Source organism: Patella vulgata, chromosome 4 (genome assembly GCF_932274485.2).
Source record: "Patella vulgata chromosome 4, xgPatVulg1.2, whole genome shotgun sequence".
Lineage (NCBI taxonomy): Eukaryota > Metazoa > Mollusca > Gastropoda > Patellidae > Patella > Patella vulgata.
This window is the reverse complement of record NC_065882.2, coordinates 24,440,287-24,464,380: the sequence shown is the minus strand read 5'-3', so window position 1 is coordinate 24,464,380 and position 24,094 is coordinate 24,440,287. Positions and strand designations below refer to the sequence as shown.

The 24,094-nt window shown below is 35.2% G+C and overlaps 1 protein-coding gene across 1 annotated transcript; it reads right to left on the bottom strand.

The window, feature by feature from the left end:
• Nucleotides 1-553: 553 nt before the first annotated feature.
• Nucleotides 554-23,508, bottom strand: LOC126817523 (vesicular inhibitory amino acid transporter). The gene is made up of 3 exons (XM_050544553.2): nucleotides 23,004-23,508; nucleotides 2,227-2,520; nucleotides 554-1,879 (listed from the first exon to the last, which is right to left on the bottom strand). The coding sequence occupies exons 2-3, from the start codon at nucleotides 2,509-2,511 to the stop codon at nucleotides 686-688; spliced, it is 1,479 nt and encodes a 492-aa protein (XP_050400510.1). The 5' UTR covers nucleotides 2,512-2,520; nucleotides 23,004-23,508; the 3' UTR covers nucleotides 554-685.
• Between the last annotated feature and the right edge of the window lie 586 nt (nucleotides 23,509-24,094).

The window sequence follows — 24,094 nt, the reverse complement described above, 5'->3', positions numbered from 1 at the left end:
AAAAATTTGTTTAAACTAAGGAACAGAGTTTATTCCGTCGAATTTGACGAAATACCAAGCCTCCGCGTACACATTGAACCCATGACAGTTGGGAATCGAAATAAGGGTAGACGGTAGCGCCGCTGTCGGGGCAAAGTTTCCCTCACAATTCCCTCAGTATCCCAGTCGGTAAAGAAAAGTAGAGCGTTAAATCCCATATCATTTCATTTCTATTTCTAATGAATCGTCGTAAGGGTAAAATTAATTTCAAAGCATATAAATTCAACTGGATTAATAGTGGTTAAATCAGACCACCTCATCAGATGTCGTATTTCAGACATCCTTCCGTTATAATTCATGTTATAAAAGTATATCGATATCGATAGGACAGACCAATACTTTATATAGCATCAGCTGTAGAGAACAAGTATTGTCAATAATTATGTTTGTCTATAGGATAGTGCAGTCATCGAACAAACGTTCTTCAAGTAGGCGGACTGTATGAAGAAGGTCAGATGAAACCATCCTCACATTATGTGTAGAGTTTTGACAAACAAAGTCGTGACTTCTAACATCGCATATTTATTACCGAGAAAAAAACTTGTAAAGTAAATTCAACTGACACCTAACTAATGACATGATTACATTGTCTGATTGTTCCATGGCCGCGAAGTGACGTGCTTCGATTTCCCGCCAAATCTGATATTCAGCCATGGAACGGACTTGGCGGAAGTCCTTGGAAAGCTCTCGTTAATGCGTGACCGGAATAATATATCCCTATCGAGCCACAGGATAGTCCTATAATGATGATGATTATATCCAATGCACGGCTTAACCTACTCATACTATGCCATCTAATCCATAAGTGAAAGTAGCACGGCCAAACAAATGACAACATAGTTCCTGTAAAGCTACCTATTAACCCCATCAAAATAGCGAAATGGGGTATGAATATAGCTAAAGCTGTTGTTAATAATACTAGAGCTAGCCTACAAAACAGGGCCCAGAATTTGAGTCTATGAGTATTGTCTATACAAGCCGGAAATACAGTTTCTGGTCGACCGACAAACAACGCTGTCTCTAAAAGGTCCACAGCCGCGAAATAGGGCAGAGGGTAAGATAGCTGAGCCTTGATGACCAAGATGATGTTTATGATGATCTTGAACACCTGGGTTGGTAAATTGTTGCTGATAACTTCTTTGGTGGCGAAACCCCAGGTCAGGAAACCTACATAAGAAAAGCCAGCTTTAAAAACAGCCGCCGCAACATGAGTCCAGTGCATCATACAGGTAAATTTACTTCTATCGTTTAAATTACCTTCTAGCGTGGGCAGAAATATTTGAGACGTGTAACTAAACACTACAATCCCTAAGGAAATGGGAAATGTCCAAATATTGATCCGAACTTGTACATCAGTCCAATGCCATTCAGTGACTTTTGTAAAACAGTAAATAAGTATAATGGCGTTGATCAACATGTGAGCTACTGTACACCAAAAACTCAACATGGATACACGTTGTAGAGATTGTAGGAACGCACAGGCTAACAATGGTACAGTGCTTATAATAATCCACGACGTCAAATCCAAGGGACTGTCAGGGAAACTGCCCTTAATGAGGTCACCACACAAGAGCACATAAAGTATGCACGTCATTAATAATTCTATAATTTGTGCACAATTCACAATGCGACCACCAAATCGCTTTCCCCATACATGTTCAGCAATTTCCACATAACTGTTTCTGACTCGTACTTTTATGCCTTGTTCGTTTTCTTCGTAAAGACAATGGACTAATATTTTACCAGTATGACAACAGATATAGGCAACAACTATCATTGCAACTAAAGCCCAATAACCGCCCTGGACAACTGCATAAGGGAAGCTTACTATAAACATACCCTGAAATTATAGATTTGATAAGATCATTTTATGACAAAATTATAAAGAGGGACAAAAAATATTTTAAGGGTTAGTAATAATCCATACATTAAGAGCATAAAAGGACCAACGCTATAAAAAAAGTGCGCTAGGTTTCCTTTATATGAATCGGTCGAAGAAGTTTTTGAGGTGGTTATGATGTATATTTTGGTAACTTAGTTTCACAGTGGAATGTTCATGTTCCCGAGTAAGAATAGTCTATAAAATCTTGGCCTACCAGTTTGGGATGATATGAATGGACTGGTGGGCCAATCTGTAAAACAATGCCGTGCTTTAAACTGGAAAAATGTAAATACAGAATAGCTTACCTGTATAGCGTTTGTAACATTCCATCCGGCTTGCCATTCTGAAATCTTATCTTTAGGATTAACGTTAAAGTCTGACAATTCATCCACCACACTGCCACTTTGACTTCGGTCGTCTGGCCACGAAGATTTCCGTATAGAACCATTTTGTAATGTTGATAATTCTTTCTCACTCTCCGAGTTGGAAAATAGTGCAAAGTTTACCTTCTCCTCCGCCGTTCCTTTGCGTGGAAGATATGATCTAGCGGTTCGCAGCATACGCCCAACACGCTCTTTTACTGGATCCATTTCTGTATTCTGGAATGAAATAAACAAAGAACCCTACTAAAACTCTACTGACACGTCATTAGATAATATGATTTAAGAATCCGTTCACCAAGTTTACATAACCAATTTTGGCCAAATATTATATTCCATAATGTTAGCGTCATAACTTTGTTCAGATTCGCATGGTGTTAACAATGTTCCAATTCTTACATGGCGTTATTTCATTTGGTCCCACTCTTAACCGGGAAGATGGGAAGATGTGATTAGGAAACGTCTATTTAGCGTTACAGGAGCTAAACCTCAAACTCAATATTAATTATTATCGATAATATTCGAAATAAAACTACGAATTTGAATATGGGATCCCCATATCAACTATTTAAGACACAGTGAGCATTTTAAAATCACTACACGAGTCGTGTATTCTACGAATATAATGGTTTCAAAAGTCATTTGTAATGAAAAATAGAAAACATATCCCAGAAGAAAAAATGGCTGATACTCAAACGACAAAATAACCCGTGTAGAATGAACTAACCAGGCGCAAACGACTTTCGTTAAATTTCGACTGTTCACCTATTTCACCGAACGTAGATGATTAGAAATTACAAAAACAATTTTTTTTTAAAAAGGTGAAAATAACTTTATATACACCCATATTATGTGCATTCAGACCCATTTCGTCTATTTTAAGGTACCAAAGAATAGAGTCATACGCCCTTTAAATCGTGATGTTCATCAGGCATACTGAACTATTGGGGACCATGGTAAGTTGCGACCTGTGATAAGATTCGGATGGAACGTTAGTATAACCGTCCTTTTTTGAGAGCACGGGGGGTGGGACAACTCGAACAGTGAAAAGATATTGTGGGGGTTTGGGTGGGTTTTCTCGGTTGAATTTTTACTTGGTCTTTATCATGTAGTTTTATGGAACCTTTCATTGGAAATTAGGGGAAGAAAATAACTGATGAGTCACATATATCGGAAAAGTAAAAAAATACCATTTTAAACAAATACTGTTGTTATTACGTGATTAATTACATTCGTGTATTTAAAAAAAAATGTGCTACCTTGTACGAAGAAGATAACACGGCGATGTGAAACCAATGTAAACTTTAAATGACCATAACAACTTATTTTTGAACTGATCGATTTGAATCTGAATATTTTTTTGGAATAATGAACGCCATTTTGATTGTGTATAGTCTTAAACCATTATTCTGACATGTTGTGCCTTTAACTAGTGCTTATCAACAAACAACAACGATGTAAAAGATTAGAAACTGGCTAAAGCTCGAAGTCACTGGCTTCATGTTTATTTTGTTCTATTTGATATCACCTATGTTTTTCACTTAAACATGGATGAATATTGGTCTATAGTGCATGACTTGACTATCACTATAAGAAACCCGTCACAGAAAAAAAACGAGACATTTTCTATCATTGATTGCTAATTGATGGCTTATTTTGACGGATAGTTAAGGTTTCTTTATGACCCGGAGTTCTACAACCGACTTCCTTTTGATAACAACCATTATTATATCACTTAATTTATCCCCGCTTCCAACGATTGACACCTAGATTTGAATGTTCACCAAATCATAGGTTACGTAAATTAGAATGTATGGCGATTTAGATGCTTTCTCAGACCGGTTTAGTGACATATAACGCAATCGGAGAGTCGTAAAAGGCAAATAAGTGTAGGTGACGATACCGTAAAGAATCAAAGGAAGTTAAAACATGTATTTTTTATGAGATATCAGAGACTAGGCAAGACATTTATTGGAGATAGCGATCTGTATTAATTGAACCGATGAACTGATGTCCCAGGTTTCTTATAATATGTCCACATCAATCTGCCCAATAACAAAATATTTTACACATACTTAATAAAAATCATTAACACTTTCTGTCTGGCAAGAGCCCACATGAACATTGTGTTTGCAAATCTTGATATTCAAGGTCATATTTATAGTCACGTTCTTATAAGGAAAACAGACCCTAATAAAATATAACCTTTTAAAAAATGTTTACAAAAACCGGATATATTTTAAAAAATGGAATAAATAAACGGAGCGCAAGTATGACACTTCCCTGAATCTGACTTGTCCATGAATCCCTTCAAAATTTTGTGTCCCATGCAGACTGTGAATGCCCATGGACATTTTCTCGCAAAAAAATGTTGTTTTCCAGTTGCCGATACCGTTCTTTTTAAACAATCTTTGAAAATGATATAGAAATTGGGCCTCTGTATTGAAAGAGAGAGAGAGAAATGGGGTTTAACGTCCACTCGACACAAACCAGGTCATTTCCGGACCAACATATGGTTTAATTGTATTTCAATAATTCGCTTGCGCGTGGGGGTCTTTAGCAGTGGGAGGTAACCGGAGGACCCGGAGAAAACCAACGTAGTTGGACAGGCGACCCTACTCCTTGTCACGTACAACCGGGGATTCGAAACCACGCCAGTTGACTCAATGACAGGCCTTATGATACAGCACGCACGTGCTAACCATTCGACCATCCACCCCCACCCCCCACCCCCCTCTGTATTGAAACATGGGTGTATGAGATATAAAACAAAACATATAAAATATAGTTTTAAAACGGAGTGGATATTCGCCATTCGAATGGCGAATAGCCTAGAGCCATAAGGATGGTTATTCGCCATTCGTTTTATATAATAAACCTAACATTCTTGCAGATTGTTTGTGCTTTTATTCAAAATACAGACCCAGAATCCCTTTTTAATTGTCATTTGTTATTTGAAGCTTCATAGTGCATATGAACACCTTCGTTCACAGCGAAGCATAGACAGCGAAACCGACATCGTGTGTAGATGGAAGTAGCACACATGTGAAAAGTTCCGTATTCTGTGAAATTTTGAATCTTTACTAATACATTGAAAACGCATTTCTTTGCACTTTTGTTTATCACAAAGTAGATACAATATAAACTTAATCTAATTTCATTCCTGCGAAAGCAGCAGAGGCTTATTAAAATTGTTCTAACCTGATCTGAATGCCCGCCCGCCTACCACCCGGAGTAGGCTACCCATATTATTTCATTGCCAACCACATGTTCTATCTATATACCATTCGTATATTTCAGTTCCTACCCAATACATTTCATTTCCAACTGCGTTTTATATTTGCCACCCATATATTTCTATTTATACCTTCCATTTCAAACTAGAGAGAGAGAGAGTAAGAGAGAGAGTAAGAGAGAGAGAGAGAGAGAGAGAGAGCTCTATGACAGACCTTATGATACAGCGCACACGTGCTAACCATTGCCCCCCCCCCCCCGCCATTTCTTTATTGGCATCCCGTATTCATCTGCTACTCATAGCCTAGATTTCTTTCTCAACCGTGTGTTTTATTCATTTGCTACTCGTAGCCTACATTGCTTTCTCAACAGTGTGTTTTATTGTCAAACATATAATTCATTTACATCTACTCACATGGGCGTACCAGCCAGGGATGAGATCGTAATTTCTTAAAATTGATTAAGGGATTAAAATTTGGCATAAAATTTAGAAAATTTAAAGTCAGTTTAATACACAGTGACATTTTTTCTGGAATCACGAATGTTTCTTTAAGCCACCGGCTTCGCATGCCTCGTCTCTGTGTACTCTAAACGATATATTTTTTAGGCATGATCATAATTTGTTTCGGCTATTTCCCCTTGTCAGTGGTGCAGGACGAAGGGCCTGGCAAGGACAGCTGTGTAGTCGCTCGGATGGGACGAAAAAAACGAGGACAGGTGTATACATTGGCGTATCCGGGCAAAATTTCCCTCATATGAAACTGGAATGAGAGAGAGAGGGTCATTTCGGGACTAACACATAGGGTTCCATTTTTTTTATTTGAATAATTCCCGAGCGTAGTGGTCTTTAGACGTTAGCAGTGGTAGGACCCGGAGAAAACCCATGGGGTTGCACAGGCGACCCTACTCCTTGTCACGTACAACAGGTGAATCGAAACCACGCCGAAACTGTTTAAGTTTGACTTGTAACAAATAGCAACTTTTATTCTACTTTGTTCTTCCTCAGAAAATTCCTCCGGAGTCGCTTGTGCGTAGGGGTCTTTAGTCGTGGGAGGAAACCAAAGGACACCGCGAAAACCATGCCGCACAATACATATGAACATTCTCATCCAACACCGGGTATGATCATCAGACTAATTCGCCATCCGGATGACAAAGAGTATTTCGCCATCTGTTTTCGTTATCTGCCGCCCTTTTATTAAATCGATATTCTCTGTCCTTGTATCATTTTGCAAAATAGAGTAGATCGTGCTGAACCAACAAAGTGCCACACCCTTTCCATGTTAAGAAATGCAATGGGGTTTAACGACATCGATTTTTCGTCTCAGCCGAACGACTATACGTCGTCCTTTGCAACAACGCCGGAAACTCCATGTGAACTTTTTCGGCCGGAATCACCAGCCAACGTCTTACTGACTGAGCCACCGTGCCCCACTTTAGCGTGCCCCAAATATGTCTGGTGGGGGGGGGGATTAACGCGTGCGCCTTGGATCAGAAGGTGTTATATAGTCAAGTAGCGTGGTTTTGATTCCGCGCTAAAGAGCTCTATGCGCAAGTGAATTATTAAAATAAAATTGAGCCATATGTTAGTCCAGAAATTACCTAGTTTGTTTCGAACGGACGTATGGCGAACCGACCCTCTCTCTCTCCATGTACATATCTCTCGTCTTTTTGTGCCATTCGTATTTATTTTTCATATTTAGCAGCAGGATTTTATTTCATTTTTTTTTTATCTACCCAAACCTTTCATTTTCAACCACTGTTTATTTCCAATCCATATATTTGAATAAAACTATTTTGTCTTATTTAAACCTGTCAAAGACAGGTCATAAAGTATGCTACGTTTTCGGGTAGTCACCGCTAGACTATATATAGACCTCCAACGGCACTGTGTCAAACAACGTTTGTTGTAGTAGTTATTTTCGCATTTTTACTGCAACGAAAATGATGTATGTGCATTTTGTAGGACGAAGTTAAACTAGTTTAAGTGGTTGGTAGCATTACCCCTCGACCAGACATCGTGATAGGACAGAGAATATCGATTTAAAAAAAAGAATGGCAAATAACGAAAACGAATGGCAAATAACGAAAACGAATGGCAAATAACGTAAACGAATGGCGAATAACTCTTTGCCATTCGAATGGCGAATATCCTCTGCCGTTTTAAAATGATCAATGGTATTAAAAACTTTGAATTCAATTTGAACGGTTCTAACGATAATCACGTTACTTCAAAATGCAATGACAAACAAACATCGGTTGACTTGCACGAAGTTTTGCGCTTTATCTGACAATTTTAACTGTAACAAATCGCAATCAAATATAATCCTGTGAGAAATACCAAAAACTTCAGTGCTGGGCTTTCTGTTCAAATCAGAGAGGGTTCATTAACATGTGCAAACTATTCCGAGCTTTTCATTAGAACTACGGGGCACTACAGGTTGCTGCAAATAATATATTATTAAAATAAACAGTGCACAATCCGTAACTTCATTTAATTTCGCCTGTTCACTAACTTACGTTTATTTACAAATTTGAAGTAGTTCCATTTTCTGAAATTTACGGGGTTTGATTCTGGTTATCATGACATATTTTTCAAATTTCAAATTTCAAATTCCGGCTGGTTTAATCTAACAATATTGATAGAAACCACTGAGGAAAGGAGGCTGTAATTGGACGAAAATGCTGAATAGACGAATCTTTATACTTTAAAATAGTCAAAGTAGTCTGGCAGCTCAGTACGTAGCGAAAAATGGAAAGTACCCTGTCATGGGATAAGATATACAGAGAAAAATCATATTTTTGTTTAAATATAAAAATCTTAATCTATCACTGAGTTAAAAAATAAACGCTAGTTTGATATAAACCTCGTATAATGGCTCGCAATAGTCTGAAAGGTCATGTTCTAATCCTAGCTTTCTGAGACTTATATAGGAAGTGAGAGATACTGCCTCTAGGGGCTTTACAGTCGATATCATATTTACTAGAGTGTGAATTAACGTCAAGTTGAAATCAATCAGACCAACAACATCCTTCTATCATTCACCTCCTGTTTACATATTAGTTTTCATATTTCATCTAATCATTCTATTTGACTATAATTTCTCTTCTATAGACACCCCAATACCCGCAGGTACGGAGTCATATTTGAACATCTTGATTTAACAATTAATACAAGTCGAGATTAAAACGCTAGCCAGCTGTACTGTCAATTGATTATTAATTCTATTGGTATTTGGTCTTAGACTTGAAACCGCTTTTGTCTTTATACTCTCTATGGGAACCAAGTCGTTGTTTGACCACGTTTTGTAGAATTAAAGAATTTTCTAAATTTGTCCAAAATACTATCGTCTAGTGCCTAAAGCCATGTCTATTTTTTTTCTCAGCTCTAGACTACTAAATTCTTTGGGTCAATTCATCTTGATTATAGAGGTAGATTTTGAATATATATTTTATAGTTATTAATAGATACCACTGTCTCTATACATGGATTACATGTTATCTAAAACTGCAAAGGCATCCAACAGTTTAATTTTATAACTGTATTCTCGTCTAGTCGAACTTATATAATTCCTTTCAAATACTACACACACTTGGTAAATTTTGCAAAAGACGTGCCAAATTGGACTCAATTAGGCACATAAATGTGAAATAGCATTACCACCAACAGTTTTCCGAAGAGTGAATTTCACGATTTTCTCGACAAGTACAGCAATTCTGTGAAAAATCTCTTGGTAACAATTTAGTAAAAAAAATATCAAAAATAGAGTAACTGGGACCTTAACTCTAGTTGAACGTCGTCTTTATAGCCAGACAATCCCGGCATCAAGAGCTCAGATACTCTGACCTGTCGAACGTTTATAAGAATTGTGGACAAATAAATAGACCAACAGACAGAGGTGACAATATACTCCATCTGATTTGCTATTTTAGAGTAAAATCTTAATGACATTTGTGATCCAGAGTGTGTCAATGACAGTATTCCATGGACCATATAAGGTGTGGCAGTGATAGTATTACCATGGATTATATTATACGGTGTGTCAGAGACAGTATTACCACATACGGTGTGACAGTATTACCGTGTAAAACGGGCACTGACAAATCCTGTACAACTGCAGGCTATTCGTTTTAGTTCTGAAAAAAGTAAGAAAATCGAAATTTAAATATAACCTTTTATAACACAGTTTGTTTTTAATACAACGTGTTTTGGTTTGTTTTTGTGTTTTTTTCGATTAATACTGCTGATAAACTGAAATGAAATGCAATGGGGTTAAATGTCCTACTATCTGCATCGACTGCATGGCTAATGAAGACGGGCATGTGTCATACAGTGTGCTGTGTGGGAAATTTGGCCGAACAGCGGCGCTACGGCCTAGGCCTACTATTATTTCGAATTCCATCTGCCAAGGCTTGTTTTACATCCACACCAAACAACGGAATTTGTTTTTATACCATCCGAACGACTAGACGCTGTTCCTTACGGGGCCTTCCGTCCTGCACCACTGACAAGGAGAAACCACAATGGGACATCCAGGAGGACTTTCTTGCCGACCAATATCAGGATGCAAACCCAGACCTCCCGGTTAGTGAGCCAGTGCCTTACTCACTAAGCCACCGGGGCTCTCGATTGAGCTTATAGCAGTTAACGCTAGGATGTACCAGGAAAAGAAAACTGTAACTGTCTTATAACATCGAGTGCTGTACCAGTAGACCTGTTTTAATTTTGGTAAACCATTTTAATAGGATTGCCGTTACCCCACATTTTCATAAATTTTGTTTAACCTTCACATAAAAAGTCAAATGGAACGCTGGCTCTAATCCAATATGTTTAAAACAATATGCGGTGAGTTAATTTGAAACGTGCTGCATGGTCAGTTCTCTAATTTCAATATGATAAGCCACCAGTACCAGACGCACATCTACATAACATCAATATTGATATTAACTTGATTAAAATAGTTTCCTCTTTTAACCAATAAGAACAATACTTCCATTTACAGTGTCTATTTACAATGTTCGTCCTTAAATATCATTGTTTACCGATACATCTTGACTTTATTTGAATACCATTCTTTGTTTTATTGAATACTGTATTCAATTGTGGTTTAATACATTAGTTGCATCAGGTTGAGGTTATGTTTGTCTGGTATTATAGGATTTTATGCTGGTATAGTACTTTTCTTGTTAAATATCTGTAACCTCTTGTTCTCTGCATGAGATAAAATACAAGAAATATCGTGTATGTCAGCCTGTGGATAGAATGCGATTAAAAATATAATTTACTGATGAATTTTTGGTTACTATGCAGTGAATCTCTAGAAGAGTACGTTGTCAAAATACATGGAAGATGGCTTTATACACCACAGTCCCCACCATCAATTCCAGACCAAAACTAAATACATAAACTATTTTACACTTAGTTCAAAAGCCTACACAATTATCGTTATAGCTTCAATGATACTTCAGAAAAATTATTAGATTGTAAAGTTTAAAAAAAGAACATTCAAAGAATTGATTACATTTGGGTATTTTGAGGTTTTCCAAAACGAAATTTCAGAAAATTGATTGCGGTTTGATTACTTTTGTGTTTTGAATAAAGGTAATTTTGAGTAATTTAAAATTTTCCAAACAGAAATTTCAGAAAATCGACAACATACTCCTTGTTTTAAAGATTTTTTTTTTTTTTAAAAAAAAGAAACTTGAATAAATTGATTGTATTGAAATAATTATTAAGTTTTAGTAAAATTGTAACAAATTTGAGTATAGAAGGGGTAATTTTTAAATGGAACAGCAGAAAAAAAAATGTTACTTTAATCACGGTGGTACCTTTGTTCGCTTATACTGTTGATACTTCTTGTCAACACATCAGGGTATCCTTATTGAATATTATATATACAAGGTATTTCTACTTAATTACACAAATTTAATATAATAGCGTTATTATACAAGACGTTGGCCGAGATACCTATTCTATGTCTTTTAACTTGTGGTGTTGGTATAGTACTTCATTAATGAAATGGGCCTACCGACGCTATGGTTGTTTAAGGTTAATCGTGGACTGCCGATTTAAAGGAAAGATGCAAGTTGGGGCGAATTTCTTATCCAAAGAACAGTCGTCTGACATCGAAATTAAAATTAAAAGGACCACGTGCGGTGGCCCTACTTTCACAAAAGTCATATAATTAAAATGTTCAAATTTAAGTCTCAAGTTCAGAAACTGAATGAAAATAAAAAATTTAAAAATAACTGAACTGGGCTGATGACTCAATGATATCTTTCATCCTATTGCTTTGGCTCTGGAATTGATGCCCAAACGTTTGTATGGGTTCCGTCAGCTCTAAGTAGAGAACATGGTCGTATGGTGATGTCCCAGTCAAGCATTGGTTAGAGCGTAACGAGGGTGAAGAATTCGACTACATCCATTCTGATGAGTTCTACAGAGTTACACTCTGCTAAAATTCGTCTGGCATACCTTGACGGTTGGTAACACGATTTTGTTTCTACCGGTATTGATACTTGTCATTGCATGTTTATAGTTTTTAGCTTGGAAAGTCGTGGCCATATTTCTCTGTATTTAAAATGAGATGTCATATTTTGTGAATATGTGTTTAGTTTTGCGCTGTAAGATGTCTTTAAAGCTGCAATTTCATATTTTTAAGTTATATTTTTAAAATTTATTTAAATAAAGCCTTGTTAAAGAATAATCCTATTAATCCTATTAATCCTATAAGTCACTATTGCCAGCTGAGAAATTGGCAAAAATATCATTTTCATCTTCAAATTCCAACGTTTGAAGGTAGCTAATGCATGGAGGCAATAGGAAAACAAGGGAGGTAATTGTGTTATTATTTCCTGTGTCAATGATTTTTAAGGGTGGGAAATAATGCCCATGGTCGTATAATAGTGAGTTGATAACCTATTGAGCAAAAAACATAGAAATAATTATGTTTTGACTTTCTTAGAAAATATGAAATTCTCATTGAGATAGATAAAGATGGTGTGAACTCTACTAATATAATCAATAATCTCTGATCCTAGTGATAAAACAATGAAACAAAATTGGAAAAGAAAACATGAGTTTGCTTGCTGAAGATAGCTTCTAGTCGGTTAAGGATATTTGACGAAGGTCTAATCATTATCGACCAATTTATATAAACCTAAGTCAATGTGTCCATTTTCTTAAACCCATATTTAAAGACAATCGGAACAAAATCCTTCACCGGATTCCTGAAATTATGGAAAGCCTAACTTTTGTTTGGTTTTTAAGTTCGGTTGATCAGAATGTATTAGAGCATGATATATTTTTATGTTGATTATAGTTTAAAATTCGTGTCAATCATTTCAATATTTTGACACACACCCACAAAACACTGTATATAGGTTAATATTTTTTTTGTCTAGTCATATTTTGTATACCATAGCAAAAGATTTTTTAAAACAAAGTAAACACATCTTGTTTTGTCAACAACAAAAAGACTCCCAAAATAACAACAACTAAATGGCGTCGGCGACATTTTGAAGACTGTGCCATTGGCTTATTTATAATTTTGTTTTTGAATTATACCACTTTCTTTTGAAATCTTCTTGATACCAATGGAAGGTTGCGGCGTTTCTCAGCTGAAAAGGGAAACGTGTACGAGTCCTGATATAAGATAAGATACCGCGGCTCGGGATTCTTAAAGTTTTCGGATCCAAACTACATTTAACACTTCAACTAAAAACTGTGCTGATATAGACCGTTTTTTCTCATGATTGAGGATCTTTTAAATCTTTAATGGATTACACATCAATAGTTGTTGATAGATTATAACGCTGAACGATTAATTCTACTGCTCATTAATTGTTCTGGCATTGATTGGAACTTCATTGGAAGAGAAATAAAATTTCTAATCTTATAATAGACGAAAGTAGGTTCCGGGCATTTAATCGTGTAATATGGCTATTAAACATTTGTCCCTGTCACAAATATAAAGAGTATTATATTATAAGTTCTTTAAAATTTACATCGCTTCATCCGGGGGACAGCCACAGGATTTGAAAAAGGTTTATGCTCAACGTCATCGCGACATCGTATCGCTTCATCGCATCGCTCTTTCGCATCAATGAAGCGACTGACGCTTAATGTACAAAAAAACTTAAGGGATAACTGTAATTCCTAAAAGCTTTAGTTGATATATTCATCGTCTACTACACACGTCGATTTCGATGAATACACTGTGTTACCGACAATTGTAATGAAGGGATGGTGACATGGTTTAGCGACGATGGGTAGTTATTTTGAGCAATGGCATCATACAGTCAGGTTATATGAAATTGGTAGGTGTTATAGCATAAACCAGACGTACAGGTACTCTGCAATATTTATATATTTACAGGTTTTCACACAGTTTCCCACAGTCTGAACAACAAAAGAAACGAGGCCGTTTTACAAGTATAGAGATGTAGAATCAGAAACTCAATTCAACATCGTGATTGGAGAGTTCACAAATGACACTGATGACACAAGTCATCAATGTCGGTAAACTCTCCACGTGCCTGCAATGAGTCCTTATCTCAAGCGGTTAAAGCATGTTATGGGCAAGCATTGAACCCATCTGTGCAGACCCTGGCACACATAGAGACAGATCTTGATCGAGAATGGCAACAGTTGCCAAACGACTTACCGGAGGGATGAAGCTGGCATCCGAGCACGATGATGAATTGTGTTTCTGACTCTGCTCCTCCATACTTATTGTTATGACTCCTTTTTTGACTCAAATACGGCATCTTGGAATTCTTTTCGATAATCATGATTAAAATCTGAAAACCTGTTGAACTCTTTATGATTTTTTTATTGTCAAAGATGTATTCTTGCAAACCGCATTTGTTTTTCGGGGCTTATATAATCAGGGTTTCAACGCTAAACCTGGTAAGACAAGTCATTGTGAAAAATATAAGGGGTTGCGTATATCTTCGTTATATTGCAAATTAAACATAAAACATATAAAGTTTGCGGGAAAAGGCACTCCACTGAGTTTTACGCATATTATATTCAGAGGTTAGAAACACACTGACAATGAACGCGTGTCTTAACAAGGCAAGAGTTTTCATTTGTTTTGCGGCGCCATATATCGGTACATAAGTGTAAGTGGGCTATGCACGAATATGAAACCAACCATAAATAGCTCTAGTTGACGGACGCTTGTGAAAATATTAATTGTATTACAATAAATGAAATGTGCTGGGCGTTAAAATTATATGTGTATAATTCTATTAACTGATTATATAGAAAGTATGTTATTTATTATTAATAAACTGACTGTGAGAACCTGCACATCTGTTTTATGCTATCACACCCACCATGGTATTACACCAAAACGATTCACCTAACACTCGTCTCCATAATTCTTTATTTATATGGTGGAGTTTTGGATATTATTAGATCTGACATTGAGTCAAGTGTCGCGAGCTCGTAGGTTTTCTCTGTGTTCTATTGTTTTCTACGGTTACGAAGGACGTCTTCGTGCCAGTGTATTATTGAAATAGATATATAGGCCTACCATAATAATATGTTAATCCCGAAATTACCTATTTTGCGTTGAGTGAACCTTCAAGCCTCTGTCACGTTTCGGGTTGCTAATATGTTAGCTTTCGAACCTAATCTGGTAACGAGCCAAACCGCAGCACCGGGTCATCCAATGTATTTCTAATGGGTAATGATAAAGCTGTTAGTAAGTAAAATACCACCGGAGGTAGTCCCGGACCAATGACCGTATCTGGTTTTTTTTAGATTAAAGAGCACATCAAGTGACCTGTCAAACTTTTCTGTATTTGTAACCAGCGGTTACTATATGTACTTTACGACAAGTTCACACCAATCTGAATAAATGTATTCGACATATTATGGTTTAAGTATCAGACATCCGAAATCACTTCTCAATATTTCAATAACAGCCTTAATCCGGTTAATTGGCTGGTGACGTCACAGGGACCACACATACATGTACAATATACACTATTAATATTATGATCTTATCAAGTTTCAAGTTTTTATTACCCTTGCGTCACAAACTCCTCGGGGAAAGCAAAGATATTTACAATATATATATATTTACAAATATCCATATATACTAATATATAAACAGGATATTAAAAACAAGAATCATGATATTGAGAGTAGAGTGATGGTATATCAACTGTTACTATTTCGTTTAATCTCTTCATCTCTTATCTTATTAGAAAAATATGAAAATCTACCATGGTTTACAAGTTCAGATACATTTTTTAGTACATAAAAGATAAAATAATTTAAAAACACAGGGGTTCGAATAATAATATTTTTATATATATTTATATCTCAGATTTGTATAAACTGGACAAATTAAAACAAAATGATACTCATTTCAATGTCTTTAAAATTACACAATGTACATAGTCGTTTACTTCTCTCAATATATTTAGTATGAAATGAAATGAAATGAAATGGAGTTTAACGTCCTACTGTTCTGCTCCTAACCTGGGCTAATGAAGACGGGCATACGCCATACAGTGTGCTATGAGGGAAATTTTGCCCGGACAGCGGCACTACGGCCTACTCTTATATCGAATTCCAACTGCCAAGGGATCTTTTACGTGCACGCCAATGTGTACACGGGACCTCGGTTTTTCGTCCCATCCGAACGACTAGACAGCTTTCCTTGTCAGCCCCTCCGTCCTGCATCACTGACAAGGGAGAACCACGCCGGAAAATCTGGATGAACTTTCTCGGCCAATGCAGGGATCGAACACCCGACCTCCAGGCTAGCGAGCTAGCGTCTTACCCACTTAGCCACGTGATCCCCTCAATATATTTAGTACTATAATATCGTAACTTTTCAATATTTAAATTATCACTGGACAAACGGTTGTTTTTTCTACTGGTTTAGTCAAATACTATTGCAAGCCAAATATTCACAATATGCTTATAAATGATATATTTACTTCATAATACAAATTTCTCAATACACTACTGATTAAATATGTTTAATAATCTTTGTCTGGTGATATGAATACAATTTGTGTTTATGACATGAAAGGGTTTTTCCCATAAATCTCCCAAGCCAATTTTAAAAAGTTGATTCTTAACATTCAGGACCCACGGGTCATTATTTATTAACATATTAGAGCAACAAGAATTAAGTAAGACATTAGTAGAAGAATATATTTTGATTCAGTTTTTAAAGATCCGTAATTTTCTCGTTATGATTAAAGGGAAACATCCAAGTTCATAATAGACCATGATGGAATTTGTGGTTGTTCTTGTGTCTAAGATTTTCTTAATGTCACTTAAATGCATTTGTTCTATATCGTGTCCAGAAGAAAAGCCTCAAACTTCAGCCCCGTAATTAAGAATGCAAGAGATAAAGTTTAGTTACAATATTAAGATAATTTTCATTACAAACTTTTGAGACTGAGAAGAGAGCTTTTCGACCCTGTTCAGCAATGTGTTTTTGTGTAATTAGATATTTACCATTAAAATTTAGTAGTAGGCCAAGATAATTAAAACTATTTACAACTTGAATATTACAACCATCAAGAGTCCAATTCTCATATTTTTTTTTAGAAAAATCATATTCTTGATCTTTTTAGAATTAATTTGCAAATCCCATTTATGTGTGTATCGACATAGTTAATTCAAAATATCTTGAAGGACTTGTGGAGTTTTTGAACGAACTACTTTATCGTCTGCCTACATAAGATAAAATGGATTGAATGCCTGGATATCAATAGACTCACAATTATCGGCTAGAAGATGAGATTCACAATCATTAATATAAAAATAAAATAACAACGACGATAAAACTTCCCCTTGAAGCAGACCATTCTTACTATTAAAATATTCAGATAGTTTCTCCATTTAATTTAACACAGCACTTAACATCGTCATAAAAAGACATTATTTTCACAGTTTTACCCCAAATTCCCCCCCCCCCGTATTAATTTAAACCATAAATTACACCTGTTTAAATAATCAAATGCTTTACAGTAATCTACAAAGCACGCATAAAGAGGACTTTTTTTTCTCAGAAAATAATAATTGATTGTAAAATAAAAATAGCGTCTACTGTAGATTGGTTTTTACTATCCATGCACAGCACTAGTGTTTATTCATGGTCCAATTAACATACTCACATAATCATTACCTCATTATAATTATCTACATGTAAGCTACAAATATGTAACGCAAAGCATATTTAAGAAATTAAGAGCTGACCTTTCTCGTCTTGGATTGTTATAGATTACATACTTGTGAGTGTAATATTTTAGAGTGAATTTGCCATATTAAAATACACAAATGTAGTCAGATGCCTCTTCTCAAACAATCTGTTATTTAATTTAGTTGGTTACCAACAAAATAAATTAGCCCAAATTTTCTCCTATTTCATATTTTACGGCCTATTTTAGAGTAATGAAGTCAAATCCAGCATCCACGTGAAGAATGAAGGTCTCATTCGCGCCGTACGATGACTGAAAACCAGGTGAATATGAAGCACTTCTTTGATGTCTGGCACGAAGCTAAAGGTAAATTTGTTTTATTTGTAGTTGTATATATCTAATTAAGGAATAAATATTCCGAATATGTATTCGGTCACTGTGACGTCACTGGCGTCTGAGGATATTAGGGGTGTTTTCGATGATTGGCAAAGTCGTTTTACGTGGGGGTGTCAATACTTGCTACTTTGACTGAAAATGGCTGATTTAATTTTAATCAGCTTGGCGTGAACTTGCCGTAAAGTGAATGTAGTAACCACTGGCTACAATTACAGAAATTTTTCCAGGTCATTGATATGCTCTTTAAATAGCTATGCTTAACGGACATCACAATTAGAATAGATCTGTTGGAACTCAACAAATTTGATGAACTCAAGTATAATATTGCTTTAATAGCAAATTGGTATGCGTTTGCTTTCATCAATTTACAAAAGACATCACTGGATGACTGAAGAGTAAGTCATGTCACGTTTAGCTTGAGTACCTTACTCACACCTCTGTGATTAATAAAATCTGATAGGAGAATACAGGCAATATGAATGAAAGTCACAAAACTGTCTTTCTGGAATCTTACACTTAACACCGTGTATTTTGCTTTGCCAGGCTAATAGTGGCTATCGGTGTTTAATATCTAATTAGAATTTGTCGTCGGCAAGATGCAAAAACATCTCATCGTTAAAATTTAGATTCATAATAGCAACACAGAAGAGACTTCACACTTCTCTTTTTTTTAAATAATTAAAAATGGTGGTATGGCTAGCTAGGACAACTCAGTTGCTGGTGGACGTTTAGCCTCCGTGGGTTTTTGAAGTCTCGGTGGGATTAACATGGTTTAAAAGTAGTAAATCAGTTCCAGATAATATTGCAAACCTTAAACGGTTGAGCAACGAATTGATTTAATTCAATATTCGAAAATACCATCAATCTGATAACGACCTTTATCATATGCTGTCTGTCACCTTGAAAAATTGGATTCCTGATTTCTTTATAATGATAGAAATACAATCTTGGTCTAAATAGAGGATATTATTTTATATATTATTTAATATGTCTGATTGTAAGAAAGATTGTAAGAATTTGAAAGATTAGAAGATATATTATCTCTGACAGACTGGCGCTTTGCTGAGACTGGTGAGTTGTCCGTCTATAATTATCATGAAGATGGCGGTTTTGATTGACAGCTGATATTTATAAGTAAAATAAAATTAAACCTTGTCATTTTGTTTCTGTTGATTTTGGAAACGACGCGTAAAATATGGATTTTGCGGGGGGGGGGGGTACATTTTTGTAAATGAATTTAAACGTAATAAAACGTTTTGTTTGTCTGTGATTATTGGAGATCTTAAATAAAAACTACTCGGCGGTACAAGACTAAATATCAGTACTAACCATGGAGAGTATATATTGCCTTGGTATCCAATGACAGAGAAAATTGAATTACTGTGCTCCCAATTTTCCATAACCTCCTTTTCCAGGTCAATGCCAGGTTCGGGCCACGTTTGCTCAGTGGGTATGGACCTTGCTCATTGACCAGGTTTCATCCTGATCTTGACCTAAAAAGTTCCTCGGAATTTCCCACCGTGCTAGTCGGTCGGATGAAACGGAAAACCTTGACAGTTGGAATCCGAAGAAGACTAGGCGGAGAAGTCGCTGTCCGGGAAAAACTTCGCTAGTAGCACACTGCATGGTGCATGGCTGTCTTCATTAGCTCGGTTGGTGCTAAAAAGAAGGACGTGAAACCTCATGACATCTATAGATGTTCAACGGCTATCTTTGCAATTCAATCTGAATGAATTGTAAAAAAAAAAAAAAAACTATTTCGGTTTTAGAAAATTAATCCATTTAGTCTGTTCTAGCTAGTAAAGCATCACCCTGCCTATTTTAACCCACCGAGAGAAAATTTGGATTCCGGGTTATTCTGGGAAAAGGTACACACTCTTAAGAATTTTTTGTATATATCTCCAGAATAACTGAAGGGGGGGGGGGGTCTCCAACATACAATTTAGTTACATATGCATTATGCAATTTAGAAGAACCACAAACTGAATTAACCCCTCAACATCAACGGAAATGGGTTTATATTACATGTTTTAAATACGTGTATATTTTAACAATAATTGTAAGCTCTAAAATTTGCATATCTATTTTCAATTATGTAATTACTTTTTCTGTATAAAATTATAGTTGTATAGAACGGAACTATTTAAAACCACCGTTCCTGTGTCAACAATTCAAAATGGTTGCTCATTTTTTTCTACAACATGGGATCGTTATAAAGCACGTTAATTTGATTTCTTGGGACTTCTATCTAAATCTCCTTATCATATTACTAGTGTTGATTTTAGAGAAAAAACTGATATTTTGTCAAAAGAGGTAATCACAAGATAAAACTACGTAGAAACTATTCGTAACGACCGTAGTAAAGTGTGTAAAAAAATCCCACTTCATATATTGGATGCGTCTGTAGCCAGCAGATAAAGATGGTTTACATGACGCGAAGAAATGATATCGGCGGTATTGGTGTGAATATTTTTTTTCTCGGTCAATACTAATAGCAGCAACTGTATCAATTAAATGTGAATATGGTACAATAGCATTTCAATTTATTAGAAAAAAGTTACAGATGTTATTAAATGTGTATCAATATGGAGAATATTACTGTTCGTGCACTTGATACACTACTGATACATAATTTATTAGAATGATACACTGCATTAGTAGGGTTTCTATATTAAAATTTTGTCGATGCATTACTACATGTAGTATATTAAAATGTTTCAATTTCAAAAGATACATTGTATTATAATGTTAGGATTTTAATTGGTATACAAGTATATAAAAATGTTTGTTTTCAAACAAGCATTGGTTGTTATATTTAAACAATCTATTAAACATATTACTAGCTGAATTGATACATTATATCTAGAACTATAAGTGCTTCTTTTCTTTGTCGCTATACATGTCCGAATTTTTTGGCATTTTAAATGATACATTATATAAAAAAATATATGATTGTGTATTTAAACCGATGGATACATATCATATTCCTGTACATTAAAGGAACTAAATCGCTAATATTCTGGACCTAGAAATTGACACAAATGGGTCGCAACGCATATAATAATGTAATATGAATCTATATAAACTGATTTACATTTAATTGTTTCTGTTTTTATTGTAAATATTGTTCGACGAAATACAAATACGCCAGAAGTCTCAATCGAATGACAATCTCTAGCGTCTGGTTATTCCAGTCTACACCGATAGTATTTATTGTGCATGCTCTGAAGATAAGAATATGAGGTCACCATTTGACATGACTTGTGGAATTTGCCTAGCCTCGTTCTTCGAGTCCCTTGTTACAAATGGCGCTGACACGCATTATGGTACATGATTTGTGTACCAATGGTAAAATGTTTATTTTGTCTTAAATATTGGATATCAGGAGTCCATCTTTTCCCGGTAAAATCACACCATCACTGTTGTTTTAAATTGACAAATAATTCGTTTTTTCAATTCCGAAGACTTTGGGTGATATTGAGTTAGAGACTTAGTTACTTTAACTATACAAATGTTTTCAGTAACAATAACAATACAGATGTGTCTATATATTAATTACACAAATTAATTTATATTTACTGATAAATTGTATCAAAGTTGTATGCTACCTATCAGCACGTTTTATATAAATTTGTATTTCTATGTATCTTTGCTTTTTAAGTTGTAGCTGGTATAACTAATGCCTAAATCCAGCATTACATTGGTGTCAGAAGATATTGGATGTTTTATGTATAATCATTAAGAAGAATAATAAACCTTATAGATAAAATCCTTCTCGGTCAAAAAGAACACATCGTTTGAAACAATAGACCACCAAGGTTCGTGATATATTGTGATACGTTATGCAACTTGGCTGTATCCTGATGTTTATGGTATTTGTGCATGATCGTGTTGGACAATACCTGATACTACATTTCAGTTTTATCGAATCCAACCCCTAGACAAACAGGTCTCTCTTTTTATTATGTCTTTCTTTGTTTCTTTTTTTTTTTTGTAAAATAAAACACAAACAAGTAAACGCAGTCAATATGTAATATAAATGATATGGACAGTTAGGACTACAGCATTTTAAAAGCTGGTCTGTAAACTTACACCGTAGCAATATCATGAATAAAAGATAAATGTTACCAGAAGCAATTTAGAAGAAATAATAAGAAACTAAGAAAAAACATGTTTGTGAAAGGCGAAAGACATTGAAACAATTTTTTTTTTATCATAGTCGTGGTTGATATTTTTGTTTAGTCATTCAGCTGGAAATAATCTAACTGGAAGGTAAAGCTAGGACCATTAAATGTTTGTCCGTGTCATCTACTATTTTCAGACTTTTTGTTAATTATTTGACTGTTGTCAGTTTTATTGTAGATAATTTAATGTACAGATGAGCAATGGAATCACGTATTCCGTCTTTGATCATTATTTTAACAAACATTTAGTTAACGCTTCTGCTCAGTTTTTCAATGGATATCGCTTGGATTTAATAAACGTTCATTTCCTCTATTATGCTATAGCTACTATTAATGTTTCTGGAATGGAATAGCAAAAAGTCACCAAGATTTAAAATTATTTTCTCGCTGAATCCTATAAATAAACTACAAACGAAAATTAAAATTACTTAGAATGAATAACCCATATCCGTCCATTCATTTTGAAAAGTGAAGAAGATAGCTTAAATTTTTCAATAAAATAACTTTTAAAAAAAATTAAATTAAATTAAATGGCACATTCCATTGTTTGTCATATGAGGCAACCCCAATTGATCAATGCAACAATTAAATTCCAATTCCAATTCGTGTTTATGTTTTAAAGTTTAATATTTATTCAAATAAATGTAAGCACGCGGTTGACTATTACCAATTTCAAAATGTAGAATATGATGTTAATAAACTGAAACTTACCCTTTAAAATCGTTACTATACAAATAACCACCTGGACAATTAGAAATCTCAATTTAACTGAACTTAATCGTAGCACACATCAGCTCTCAAAGACATTCTCGTAAAACATTTTAGGTAATAACTGATAACTGTGTTAACTTTGTCTTCATGGATTAATCTTTGAATTTCCTTTTCTCATCGGTAATTATGACTTGCTGATGGGTTTTTGTTTTCATTAATCCATAAATATCTTTACTTTACAAAAAACTAACGAATTCTTAACAAGTACGAAAAAACATGAAAAGTTTCTGTGCCACACATTGCAGCACTTATCCGGATTAATAAGACTGGGGAAAAGTTAAGTGAAGTTCATACTGGTCAGTAGTAGAGCTGAGATGTCTTGATCTGTCAAGCTCTCGTCAGTTGACCACCTCCCATTAAAACTCCCATCATCGACTCGACGCCTCCTCATCCTGTTATGGACCTTCATAAACTTTCACTCTTTCGAATACGGACTGGTAGGACAAGTCAGATGCCAACCAAAGCCGGTTCGAAGCGCACCTGTTATCAAAAGCTAGGAGAGAATCTGATATGGGTCGATGCTGGTTAGGATTTGATCGACCGTGGATACCAGCCAAACATAGAAGAATCGATAGACACGCCAAGAGGGACTAAAGTGGTAATTACTGCCTAGAGTGGTTATGAGAAAACTTTGTGTCGACATTGTAATATTGGACAGCTGGTTCCAGGACGATTGGTTGAAGAAATTAAAAGAAAATTTGACAAGACGCAGAGAGAATCGACACCTTATGGAAATTTTGTCGCATCACTCAGAAAGCGGAGTTCAATTTGAAACTATTCTAAAGCTTTCCTTCAATCATTAAGAAATTGGTAAATTTTTTGGTTTGAGATTTTTTTCGTCCAGTTTAAAGAATTGGTTTATTTCTTATTGATTTCAAGACATTGAATTAAAATGGAATTAAGTTTTTGATAGTATTTTCAGATCTTGTTTTGTGGTTATTTTTTATTCTAGGTTACCTTCTATTCACGGGCGTATTTAAATAGTGAATGAAATTAAATTTTTGCTAGTATTTTCAGAATCACAGATTCTT